The sequence below is a fragment of the Vicia villosa genome, linkage group LG1, assembly GCF_029867415.1.
Source record: "Vicia villosa cultivar HV-30 ecotype Madison, WI linkage group LG1, Vvil1.0, whole genome shotgun sequence".
Taxonomy (NCBI): domain Eukaryota; kingdom Viridiplantae; phylum Streptophyta; class Magnoliopsida; order Fabales; family Fabaceae; genus Vicia; species Vicia villosa.
Window position 1 is genome coordinate 240,707,266 of NC_081180.1, and position 14,250 is coordinate 240,721,515.

Sequence of the window (14,250 nt, forward strand, 5' to 3'; positions counted from 1 at the left end):
ATATACATAAAAAAAAAGAATGATAAATATTTAAGACAAATTGAAAATAATATGAAATAATAGTGTTCAAGTATATTTCTAAATTTAATAATCTTATTATGCACATAAAAACTAAATGCATATAATATTTTACAAAATATAATGTCACAATTATTTTATATCAACATATTCCAAATAAATTTATATATTTATCATAATTATTTTAATTACTCCAAAAAGTTGAAAAAATCCCGCGCATCGCGCGGGCCAAAATCTAGTTTGTTTTACAAAAATTAAGTCAACCCTAAAAACAGAGAACTAACAATATATATGAGATATTATCTTTTGAAGAAGTTGTTAATCCACAAAGAACAAAAATGTTATTTAGCTATATATTCTCAAACTCAGCAGAAAAACTTCAAAGGAAAATGAGAAAGAAAGATCTTAGAGAAAATGCACTATACACTCCATTCTGAGAAATCTAGTTTCTAAGAATTTGTAAGAACACAAGAGTTGTTGCTCATAGATTGTGTTAACATTTGTGCTAAACTGTTTATGTTTCAATCTGCTATTTAGAAGCAATATCTTGTAAACATTACCATTTGTAAATTTGTTAAGGTGTCTTTCTAGACTCTTAGAGGTTGTTTGTGATCTTTAAAAATGAGTGGATTAAGTCATTTTCTAAGGCGAAATCACATTGGCGGTTGTATATGATTAACCTTTTCTAAGTTGAACCTATATAACCGAACATGTTATTTTCCTTCTCCCTCCTATCTTATTGACTTTTGTGATTTATCCTTTTAAGAAGAAAAGTTTTTAGAAAACCCAATTCAACCCTCGGCCCCTTTCTTATGTTTTTCTCAACCTTCACCTACTACATAAGGGACCATTTAGCTATGCAGAACCTAACAATCAACCTCCACAAATTCAAACCTTTTTTCCTTAGGGATTTTCTTTCAAGCCTTTTTTGAAAAGGCATGTACTTCCTTTCTACCGCAAATAGGCAACGCGTAAGTCTCCACACAACGAGCGACAAATCCTAACTGCTAGAATGGGAAAGTAACATCGCCTACTAAATACAACCAAAATAAATATTTTCTAGCCGAACTACGGAGCTCTAATTTCATCATCGCACATTGAGGATACGTAGATATTAGGTCTAGGAAGTCTTGGCGAGCTCACTAATTTAAAACCTTATTTTTCCCTTTCTCAGCAAGTAAGCCCTTAGATAACAAAACCCTTAGAAACAAAGAAACAAAGTGGATCTTGTTGAGTACAATGGATGTGAGGGGTGCTTATACCTTCCCCTTGTATAGCCGACTTTTATACCCAATCAGTTATATCCCATAATTTGCCCTCATATATTTGCAAATGCAATTTTATTTTAAATAAGTGACATAGCCCAGTTGGTAAGGATTTGAGGTTAAAAGGTACAAGAGCGAGATTTCCTTGGCTCGAATCTCACTTCTAACATTTCTCATTTTTTATTTATTTTCTAATTTTAATTCTAACTTTATTTCAATTTATTCAAAAATCATAAAAATTGCATTTTTTTAATTATTTTAATTTAAATTTTCGCACTAATTAAATAAGCATTTTTTTAAATAGTCAATTTTCACTTTTAAGTATTCTTTAATCAAAAAATCACTAAAAATCATAAAATATTAAAAAAATCCAAAAAAAGAAGTTTTTAATTCTAATTTTTCGTTTTTTCTTTTAATTTTTTTTAAAATATTAATTTTTAATTGTTATTCATTATTTTATGCATTTTATAGCTAAAAAATATCAAAAATAAAATAGTACCTTTTTCTTAGCTTTTGGTCCAAGTCAATTGGCATTAGAATTTATTTGATTTGATTCTCTCTAATTTTAGATAAAATCAAAACAAATAATTTTGTTATGTCAATAGTATTAATGTTAATTTATTTTTTCCTTTTTAATTTTAACCTAACTTTACACCATAAATTGAGTCATTTTGTACACTTTTAAGAAAAAACTAACAATTACCAATTTTTCAATTCACTCTCTCACAACTAAACCCCTTTTTTAACACCTTCAACCTCATTCTCCATTCCTAATTTATACACTATATTCATTTTTGACACACTTTTCTTCAATCTCTTTTCTTTCAAGAGTCTCTTCAATATCTTTTGTTGTTTTTTTCTTGGTTCATGGCCAATGATTTTCTATGAGGCCTCCTCTTTTATTTTTTAGAAAAAAACCTTTTCTCAATCTTTTTTATCAAAACTAAAAACAAACATTTTCTTTTCAAAAACCTTTTGGCCAATGATATACCTGAGGCCTATTTTTTAAAATCATTGTTTTGGCCATTGTTGATACATTTTAGTTTAAATTTATGTTTTTACAATCATAATCTTTTTTTTTAACCCTGAATTTTACCCTTTTAGCTATGATGTAATTTTCTGAACCTTTCTTTATTTTTTAGGAAAATTGTAGATTATATGAGGTCAAACCCTTTAATAATATTTTTTTATTTTATTATTATAACTATTATCATTACTAGCCTTTTTTTTATTATAATTATTATTATTAGTAATATTTTTGTTAATTGCTTCAATTATTATTATTATATTATTGTTATTATTAGTATTATACTATTATTATTTTTATTATATTATTATTATTACTATTATTATTATTACTATTATTATTTTTATTCATATTATTATCCTATTTTTGCAGGTACTTCCTTGGGCTAAAGAGGAGCGGTGCAGGAATATGCGTTTACCATTGTTAGAGCATAAAGTTTTTGCCTCTTCGAAGAAAACCCCATTGGCATCTCATGGACCTCCAACCACACCATATCAGATCAAATCCTGATTTTTCTTTAATTCATTTTTTTAATTATTGGTTTATTGTTTTATTATTTAAATTTTCACTAAAGCCTTAATCTTTTTTTTCTCAAACCATAAAATTCATGTTATTTTCATAAATCACTCTTAAAAATCTTTTTTTATAAAACTAATTTGTTTTTTTATTATTTAAATTAATAATTTATATTTATTTTTAGATTTAAATAATTAATTTTTTAAATTTAGGTTAATTCAACCATAACATTGACTTAGGTTAATTTAATCAAATTAGGATTTTTAGGCTAATTTATTTTTAGGTTTTCTAAACCTGGTTTTATTTTTTTGGCTAACTATTTTTCATTATAACTATTAATTATTGGTTTCTCTAACCCTTTTAATTTTAGATCTGTTACCTTATAATTGTTGAGGTTTTTTTTTATTGCGCGATTCTTTTCTCATCTCTTATTCTAGTGTATGTCGCATGCCTTTAATTTGTTCGGTTATTTATTTTTCTGCCATTTAAATTCTAGAAAATGTGTATAGGCTTGCAAGGTTTTTTGTAATAGTTTAGCTTTATTTCCCGCCCTTATTTTTTGTACATTATAACTGCTTATTTTTATTCATTGTGTGGTTAGTAATTTAGGGAGTGACAACAGTTAATAAATTTAGTTTGCCTAATACAAGATAAATATCTGAATATAATCACGTGATTGTTGCACCCACACACCTTTAGAGTAATTCCTCTTATGTTGCCTTCGATCAAAAATAGTCAAGTCCTTCGGATATGAGGATGCCTTAGCAAATGTTGCCCTCAGTTCATTATCATCATCAAAGATCATAAGTCCCTTCGATGTTTCCTACAAATGTATATGATCTTGTCCCGCGAGGTTGCCTATGATAAGATGACGATTGTCCCTTTCGAATGCTAAGGTATCCTCATTGGTTGCCTAAAATGACTATTATATCCTTCCCTGAGACTTCCTACCCTCTTTATGGCATGGATAGCCTTATGACGAACGATAATACTCGATGACCCTTTTCAAATCCAATGAAAAGACTACCTACCCTTCTTATGGTATGGATAGCCCTTTCAAACGAAAATCTTAAAGAACATAAAGACATTAAACTTAGGGTAGGTGCTTTTAACTACATACTCACTATTCAAACTCAAATTACTTTTCACACCTCTTTTTCAAATCAATTCAAAAAGGCTACGCTTATTTACAAGATAAAGTCCTTATTCAAATCTTTTCAATTCACACACGACACTTTTTCAAACAATTCAAACAAACAAGTGAGCTAAGCAATTAAGAGCCCATGGATAACCATGGATGCAAATGGTGCTTATACCTTCCCTTTGTATAACGTACCCCCGAACTCAAGGTCTTTTTAAAATGTCTTTTTCTGTTCTTTTATCCTTTCTAATTGGATAAAATAAAAGTCGGTGGCGACTCTTGCTATCCGCACATTTCAAAAAGTGAGTTCTCCCACCATATTACACTTCCCGAACCAAATCATCTTCTTTTCCCAAACTTCATTTTTCTAGAAAGTCACGTGTATATACAGTAAGTTTAATTGTACCATATACTTTAATCTTTGTTTGTTCTTATAACCTTATGTTAATTACAATAATCTAATGTTAATTAAAATATTATAACAAATGCCATAATCTCTTTTTTAATAAATAATGTTTAAAATGTATGCTAGTTTAGTAACTTTACAACAAATAAAATTATTTAAATTTGATAAATTGATTAATAAAAAATTATATTGTAATTTAGTTTCTTTAGAAAAAAAGCAATTAACTTGTATATAAACCACTAGTAAAGAAAAAAAAAGACAATCTTTTCAAGTTAAAACCATGTACAAAATCAATTTTTGACCGGTCATCACCCCGGTGAAGGTACTGAGTCACTAGTTTATTGGTTAAACCAATGGGTCACTGATCGAACTACATGACTAAATCGGATTAAAGCGGATAATTCGGTTGAATAAATCGGTGTCTATTGCAATACTATATCTTTATTAAATCGGTCGAACCAGATGACTTAGTCTCTAAAAAATATCACAACACCTACAAAATTTTACAATTTTAAAATATCATAATTTCACATGTTTACTTTTTACATTCAAATTCTAAATATAATCGTCTCTCATAACAAAATAATATAAAATTTAAATTTAAATATATTTTAAACCAAGTCTAATTGCAAACTGGAGAAAAATTGTTTCAAATAAGATTTGAACAAAGTCTAATTATATTTTTATAAAAAAAAATCATGAAAACGACATCATTTTGTGCGGGAAAATAAAGTATGCATTTGAACCACCGGTTTTTTAAAATTGCCGATTCACCGGTTTTTTTTTGACCGGTTCTCACCGGTTCAATAGCATATCTGGTCCAACAATCAGATCAAACCGATGACCTCTCTGATTCCCGGTCTGACCGGTCCGACCAACCGGTTCGGTCCAGTTTTTAAAACACTAATACCATATACTTTAATCAATCATTGTTTATTCTTATAACCTTATGTTAATTACAATAATCTAATGTTAATTAAAATATTATAACAAATGCCATAATCTGTTTTTTAATAAATAATGTTTAAAATGTATGCTAGTTTAGTAACTTTCGAACAAATAGAATTATTTAAATATGATAAATTGATTAATAAAAATTTAATTTGTAATTTAGTTTCTTTAGAAAAAAAAAACAATTAACTTGTATATATGAACCATTAGTAAAGAAAAAAAAAGACAATCTTTTCAAGTTAAATCCTTGTTCAAAATCAATTTTTTTTCCAAATCAAATTAACTCCAATCTTTTTACAAATAAATAAGCGGATCAACGGATACATGCCACATGGCCTCTTGACGGTCATAGGATCTGGTGGCCATTGACTAGTCACCAAGTGCACTCCGTCTCTCATGTCCCTTAGTCAACTTCTAATTTGGACCGTCCGTTTGTTTTACTTTGGATCAACGTACCTAGGATTAACTCTTGGGGCCTATTTGGTCGAAATCAAACGTTAATCAACTTCGCTGGTACACCATAATACCATGTAACATTCAAACTTAATCAAAATATCTAATCAATTTAAATCTTTTTTTCGACTAACTTAATCAAAATCAATATTATTTCAAAAAAAAAAAAAGAGGATTGTGTAACTTCTTTCAAATTAAACTTCGAGCTACGCCCACGACTATGCAATTTTCAAACCCTGACAAATTTCAAAGGATTGTTCGAAAGTATTTGCAAAATCTTTTAAAAACAGCCAACCAAACACTTCGAACAATGATAACTCTGAATTTCTCATTGTATTATGAGAATACGTAGGTACACGGTTGCAAAACCAAGGCGAGTCCCCTAACTAAAAACTAAAACTCTTTCTTATATACATGATAATAATAGCGTTTAAATAATAAAATCCTCACACCAAACCTAAACCAAAAGGGGGTCCCCTTGAATACAAGGGAGGCAAAGGGTGTCTAACACCTTCCTTTTATCTAATTGACTCACTCTAACCTGGCCATCTTATACTTAGCATTTTCATTCCTTTCGTACACTTTTTATATCGAGAATTGAAGTTCAAATTCTCAAGCTAGCAGATGGAATAGAAAAAACATGCATGGGTGGTAGTTTTGTAATTATTAAACTTGCCTCAACATCTCAACCCATTTATTTTCTTTTTTCCTTCTTGGATCCCATGTGATTTATTACTTCCACTGAATCCCCTCTAGGTAGACTAATAGAAGGAAAATTTTTATGACATTATAGAAGCAACAACTATAGACTAATAGGACTAATGAAGCTAAGAAGAGCATAGGTAAAAATGAGACAAAATTTGAGATTCTTGAAGAGTTTATTGATGAAGAAAACCATGATATCGCTCATAAGGATCATCTTAATGAAGAAATAGGTAATGATTCCGATGAATTTCCACCCACAGAAAGGAGAAAACATGTCTACCTGAAAAACTATGTCATGATTCAAGAAGTATAATAAAGGAGGAAAGTAGACAATTTATATTTCCTTAAAAATAATGATGATACAATCATACATGAAGAATCTTCTTAAATTATTGTTTGGAGGGAAGTTATGAATGAAGAAATAGAATCCATTAAAATAAATAATATACGGGGATTGACAAATTTACCAATAGGAAACAAGAAGATTGGTGTGAAAAAGGATATATAAAATTAAGTACAAAGAAAATGGAGATTTTAAAGCACAAAGAAAGACTAGTAGTTAAGGGTTGCTCTCAAAAACATGAGATTTATTATAATGAGGTGTTTTACTTAGTTCCTAAATGGAACACTTTTAGAAATATATTAGCCTCAACATCTTTCAATAATTGGAGTGTGTGTCAACTTAATGTGAAAAGTGATTTTATTCATGGTCAATAGATTGAATATGGGTACATTGATAAACCTCTTTGACATCAGAAAGATGAGGGAGACAAAGTGTACAAGCTCAAAAATGCATTGTATGGCCTTGGGCAAGCTCGAAGCGCTTCGTACAACAAAATTGAGTAATGTTTTTTTTAATAAAAGTATGATAAACATCCACATGAACATACCTTGATTGTAAAACAAGAGGAAGAGGTTAAAATTATTATAGACAATATTATTTACACAAGAAATGATTAAGGAGTGTTAATACATTCCAAATATCAATACAAAAAAGATTTGCAATAACTGGCTTAGGAAAGATGAGGTATTTTGTTAGAGTAGAAGTCAATAAGCTTAATTATGGGATTTTGTTCATTGGTAGAAGTATGACAAGGAAATTTTGATAATGTTTGATATGGATCAATGTAACAAAGTGTGCAGCCCCAGTTTTTAAGGAAACTAATTAACCAACATAAGGGTGGAGAAGTTGTTGATGCAACCAAGTATAGAAAAATGATATGGTGTTAAATGTATTTATTGGCTAATAAACGTGATCTCACTTTATGAATTTTCCTAATTTATAAATATTTAAAGATTGAAATTTTTAGTACAGGCACAACGAATGCTAACACAACTTCCTCACGTGATGTCAAGACAAATGTGACGAGATCTAGAAACAGATCAGGCATATCAGACTGAATTTGATACTTAATTAAAATTGAAGAATGATAAATAACACATAGAAATTTTAACCCAGTTCAGTGCAACAACACCTAATCTGGGGGATACATAGTCAGGAAGGAAATTTACTATCAAGAGTATTAGTTCAAAGCTAAACAGTCTCAGCTTACAACTTCTGGCCTAATCACTACATGCAACTTCTGCCTAGAAATCAATATATAGACTTGGGATATCACCATCCCACAACCTAAATCACCCCAGTGATATGTAACAGCCATAATCCCAATGAGTGTATCAAGAATAACCCAATTTAGAAGATTACTCTTCAAATACAAAATACTTAGTTTTGCTTAAAAGTTTCAACCAAGAACAATACTCAACTCAATGCTTAAAAGCTTAAGAGTGAGAACAAACAACTTGACAAATAGTCAAGCAACAAACAATCTACCACACAGTATCAAAAGATACATGGGAGACTTGAAACACAAGAGACTCTCAAAACCTAAGCTTTCTAACCTTCCCCTAATTTTACAATTGTAAAAGACTTGGTTACATTAGGTCTAGGGATCTCTTTAAATAGTCTTTAGCAGTCCATGGGCTTCGAAACACTTTACTTGATCCACAAGTTGAGAGTTGCAATAAATCTACAGAGAAATTATTTTGAATCTTGAAAACAAATATTGTCTCAATCATCTAAATTTAGAAACTTTAATTCTGGTGGAGATTTGATTCATTTGTTCCAGATTAAATCTTCTTGAATTGCGTAAATCACTGAGATATATCCAAATGAAATATCACATAATAAATTTAAAACAAATCAAATATGTCAAGATTCCAAACAACTTGTGTTGATCTTCTGGTTCAGAATGTCAGGATATCAGTCATGACATCTGATTTTTCATGTGAGCTCAAACTCAGTTGTATCAAGAGATCAAGATGTTACGCCATCTTGCTTAACATCTTTCAAGCACCATGTTTTAGAAAAATTCTGCCAATCTCAAAAACAATAAGCTAATAAAGATACCAACTAAGGTTCACTTGGTTATAACTAATAGAATGATAAGGTTTCTCAAAGTATCATTGAGTCTCGGTATCTTATATAAGACGAACACTAAGGTAGAGTTGCATGTATGGTAGATTTAATTTATGGAGGTCATCTTGATGATAGAAAAAGCACTTCATGATATGCACTCATTTCTATATTAGGATATATATCTTGGTCATCTTAAAAACAATTTATAGTCATTATTTCAATCACAAAGTCAGAGTTTGTGGCAACAAATTCTTGTGCGAGCCATGGTATATAGCTTAGAATAATTTTTGTTCAACTTAGACAATCTCAAAGGAAGCAAATTGTAATGTTTTTTGAAAAAAAATGCTTTTGTAAAGCTCTTTGAAAATAAAGTGTTGCATGGAAGATGCAAACACGTCAAAATTAAACTCTTTAAAAACATCAAATTTACAATTCCTACTAAACTCTATTTACAGAAAAAATTATGTTTCTGACTGTCTAAGACTATACAAATATGTTAGATCATGATGATGTCTTATTTTTTTTACTACCTAGCATCAAGCAATGTGACTGTGACTTTGTTCACACTCCATGATTCATCTTGCTTACTTGAAGACGAATCAGTCTCTGGAGGATTATTTGATCTTCCAAGAGAAAACCCCGGACTTCTAGGTTCTGGCTTTAGTGCATCATCACTTCCAAGCATCAAAAGCACTAAAGGCATTGTTGGCCTATCTTCGGCGCGTTCTTGGACACACAATAGCCCAACATGTATGCATCTAAGAACTTCAGATTCTGTATATGAATCACCAATCGACGAATCAATCAGTTCTATTGCATTTCCTTCTCTCCATTGTCCCCATGCCTACAACAATAAAACATTATCAGTTCTTTCTTAGTACCTAAAACTTCGAACTCATCGAAGATTATATCATACTATTGATTGAAGGACCAGTTTAACTTACATTCTTTAGAAGATTCATATCCTCGTTTGTGTAGCAGAATCCTCTATTTTTCTTTCCACTTATGATCTCTAGCACAATAACTCCAAAGCTAAAAACATCGGATTTCACTGAGAAGTTTCCGTCCATAGCATATTCAGGAGACATATAACCACTGCACGTTAAAAAAACATACAAAATGTCAAAGTCTCTTATATTTGATCTTTTATTAGAGAGTACTACTATAATGCAACATTGTGTTACTCACTATGTTCCGACTACACGCGATGTTTTTGCCTCTATTTGATCATGGGCAAATATTCTAGCCATTCCAAAGTCTGATATTTTTGGATTCATTTCGCCATCGAGTAGAATGTTGCTTGCCTTGAGATCCCTATGGATAATTCTCAACCTTGAATCATGATGTAGATAAAGGAGCCCTCTAGCAATTCCACATATAATGTAGAATCGTTTTTTCCAATCTAGTAAGGGTTTTCTAGCTTTGTCTAAACACAATAATAAGACAATCTAAAATGAGAAAAAACATATCTATATTTTGCAACATGAAAAGGACTTAGGATAAAAAATGTTGAAAAAACTCACCAAACAAAATCGAATCAAGGCTTCTATTTTCCATATACTCATACACAAGAAGCTTCTCATCCTTGTCAATGCAACAACCTAAAAGCCTAACAAGGTTTCGATGTTGAAGCTTGGCAATTAACTTGATCTCATTCTTAAATTCTTCATTTCCTTGCCCTGAAGTTTCTGATAACCTCTTGACAGCTATTTCTTGCCCTTCAGCCAACATTCCCTAATATCATCGAAACGACAAAAACTCATGTTAGTGTTAGAATATTTTTTTTACATTATACTCTCTCTAATCACGATTATAAGCAAATATTCTCTTTTTAATTTTATTAAATAAATAATGTATACGATATCTATATAAGCCATATACTTGAGTTATTCAATAAACTTGGAAAAAATGTTTGACATATACGATAGGAGATAACAAAAAGAAAAACAACTTACCTTATAGACACTACCAAAGCCTCCATGTCCAAGTTTATTTGCTTCCAAGAAGTTATTTGTAGCTATTGTTATGGAATTAAAATCAAACATCGGCAAGTCTAGTTCATCCATGTTGTCTGTATTTCTATGACTAAGCAATTTCCTCTTCTTATATAAAAGAATACACAATCCCAAAACTATAACAGCAGCAACAGAAATTGTGATTCCTATAATCTCAACTTTAGGGTTTTTCTTGTGAGAGCCACCACTAGAACTTGAGTTATCTGAAGGAAAAAGAGTTTTTTTTAATAACATTTGTTCTATTGTCAAAATATAAATTTATATGAAAATATTAGATGAAACTTTTTTAAAAACATACCAAGTAGTTCAGAAGCTGCTAATCTAACAAAAATATCCTGTCCACCATCAGAAAAATTTCTTATATCATTGAGTTCTCCAAACCACATAACACAACCACTTCCTCCATTAGTTACATAAACATTAGCATAAGCTGTACAAGAACAATTCCCATGACACAATTTCCCGCATTCATCGATCTCCATTGTCGTGTTCACAAACACTGAGGTTGTCTCAGGCAACTTCACATTCTCCATACGATAAAATTTATCGCTCTCGCAATCCAAATCCTTATCCCTCACACACCCATCAGATCCATCTCTCAATTTCCAAGCTTGTTCATTCTTAGGACTGAAGCCTTTCATGCATTCACAAACCGGCGAAGCCGTGGAATCACATACACCGTAAGGACCACATTCTTTGTAATTATCACATTGATCTTTCGGCGAATACCAAAACGTTGTCCATGTTTTGCTACTCTGAACCCAAGTTAGACGTTGAGCATGACCATCAGAATTCACCACGAGTCTCGAAAAAATGGACTTGTTTCCAATCGAATACGAGTAGTTCACACCGTGTTCGTTCCATGAGAAACTGAAAACTATTGAATCTGTGACAAGTTGCATCTCTGGTACACCGCTGAATCTTTCACCATTCCAAGGTCCACTTCGATATATTATTGTATCATCATTCCGCAGGAAAACATCTGGTAAACCATGAAAATTTATTCTGTATGAATAATCTCCTGTTGAAGGATCTTGACCTGTGATCTTCCATGAAGTTAAGTGTTTTTCAGTTTTTTTGTCGAAGTTCCAACCCATGATCATGGTTGGTAACATGGTATCTGTCGGATAATCAAAGCTTTGCCATAGATATTTAGTTGGATCATTCACGTTTGTTTCTCTGAGTACTAAATTTCCAGTATCTAAAAGCTGAAGAACAAGAACTTGGTTTTTAGCATTTGTTTGATTCGAAGAATTTGAAGACCAAACGAGGTTGTTTGAGTCTGATGATGAATTGAGAAGTACTATGTTTCCATCGTCAGTGATTTTGAGGAAGCTGTTGGTTGAATTTTGAAGAGGATTGTCTCTGTTAGCGACCCAAACAACAGTGTCTGGGATGTTTTTGTACCATATGGCTAAATAAATGTTGGAATATGTTCCTGAGATGAAACCAAGAACGAATGATCCTTGAAGAGATTCAAGGGTCTGATTTGTTCTGAGAATTTTTGATGAAGATAAGGTGTCTATGAATGTAGAAGTTGAGATTAAGGTGGGAAAAGAAAGTGAAGTGATGAACAAGAAGAAGAAGAAACCTCGTCGCATGTTTGAGAATTTTATGTTTAGTTTGTTTGTTGTCTTGTTTTGTGTTTCTGTGGAATTGAAAAGCCTAGTTTTTAATATGGTGAATTCTTTAATAATATGACGTATTCATGACAAGGTAATCCCAATTATTTCAGACAATAATTGGGGTATAATTTAAAATTATTTCAGACAATAATTGGGGTATAATTTAAAACTAAAGTCATTTTTTTTGTTTGAATGAATGAGATAGGATCAATCGATTTTTGCTAGGTCAATGCTTGGACAATTGCTTCCATAAGGTGAAACAAAAATTAAAATATTTTGTTTTGAATTTAAAATTTTAATTAAAAGTAAAATATATATTTGATAAACTTAGAAAATTTCTTCACCACCTCCTAACCTTCTTGCTCACCCCTGGTGAATTTACCACAATACCCCTTGTTTCGGAAGTTCATTTCCGAAACTGTACTTTTTTTCTTAAAAAAGGTGTTTTCGGAAATGTATCTCCGAAAACGTGTTTTTTTTAATATAAAATATTAATTTCGGAGATGCATCTCCGAAATAAAGTTACTTTTCAGAAAATGTGGTGTTTCGGAAGTTCATCTCCGAATGCACCCCCCTTGGAGAATTCGGAAATGAACTTCCGAAAATATGTCTGGACAGAATAAAATGAAAAACAACAACAATTCGCTTTATTTAATCGGGTGAAGATTACAACGATAATATTACATAAAATTAAAATTACATATTGTTGAACACGGGTAGGTGGGGATGAGAGAGTGGTGGGGAGAAAAAAAGGCTTCCAAATTTCAAAAGGTTTTTTTATTCTTTTAATAAAAATACGTACTACTGTAAGTAACAAATGACGGAGGAGGTGTAACCGGGGCCGGAACATATGACGGAGGAGGTGGATGTCCGGAGGAAGAAGAACCGGAGGTACGTCCACCGCGAGACAAAGGAGCCAATCAATGTAAGCTATAGTTTTTCATTATCATCAGGGGACGTCATTACAAAAAATTGGGAAAAAAATCTTATTATTTTTAATCTTGATTTTTTAGAAATGACGTCCCCAGATGATAATGATAAACTATAGCTTACATTGATTGGCTCATTTGTCTCGCGGTGGACGTACCTCCGGTTCTTCTTCCTCCGAACATCCACCTCCTCCGTCATATGTTCCGACCCCGGTTACCACTTCCAAAAACTAACATGATAAATCCAATACAAAAACACTGTGTGATACAATCCGAAATCAGAACAAAACAAAACAAAACACGTCAAACAAAACAAAAACATGTTATTCTGCCCGACGAGCGTTACAAAATAGACATCAAACAAAATAAAAACACGTTATTCTTCCCGACGAGCGAACTCCTCCGAATGAAGATAATTATACCAATCCTCATCCCACTCAGTATCAGAACCATCAGCGTTGATCACGCCTGAAGGCTGAGCCTGCACGTCCGAGCCATGGACCCCCAGAGGACGAGAAGCAGAACCAGTCAAAAGCTTCTTCTTCTCCGTCACCTCCTTCACCTCCTTCACCTCCTTCACCTCTTTCACCTCCTTCTTTGAAGAACCCTTTCTTCCCTTAGCGCCCTCTTTAGAAGACGCAGTCCTGCGTGCTAGTTGGTTGCCTGACATGTTCCTGTAAACAATTGAAAACGATTAATATGCATAGACAAAATAAAAAACAAAAAAATTTGAACTTATGATACATTTCGGAAGTTCATTTCCGAAAACTAGGATGGAGGTGT

At 31.7% G+C, this 14,250-nt stretch overlaps 1 protein-coding gene across 1 annotated transcript; it reads right to left on the reverse strand.

Moving 5' to 3' along the window:
- Window positions 1–9,210: 9,210 nt before the first annotated feature.
- LOC131624411 (receptor-like serine/threonine-protein kinase SD1-8) lies at window positions 9,211–12,554 on the reverse strand. The gene is made up of 6 exons (XM_058895355.1): window positions 11,212–12,554; window positions 10,854–11,116; window positions 10,422–10,632; window positions 10,087–10,324; window positions 9,843–9,993; window positions 9,211–9,742 (listed from the first exon to the last, which is right to left on the reverse strand). Exons 1-6 carry the CDS (start codon window positions 12,512–12,514, stop codon window positions 9,425–9,427), a joined length of 2,484 nt encoding a protein of 827 aa, XP_058751338.1. The 5' UTR covers window positions 12,515–12,554; the 3' UTR covers window positions 9,211–9,424.
- Window positions 12,555–14,250: the final 1,696 nt, after the last annotated feature.

Coding starts and splice junctions, on each gene's coding strand:
- LOC131624411 (XM_058895355.1), bottom strand. CDS start 12,514: ATGCGACGAGGTTTCTTCTTCTTCTTGTTCATCACTTCACTTTCTTTT. Junction 11,117..11,211: donor AGCAGCTTCTGAACTACTTG/GTATGTTTTTAA, acceptor TTTTTCCTTCAG/ATAACTCAAGTTCTAGTGGT. Junction 10,325..10,421: donor CCTTGATTCGATTTTGTTTG/GTGAGTTTTTTC, acceptor TATTGTGTTTAG/ACAAAGCTAGAAAACCCTTA.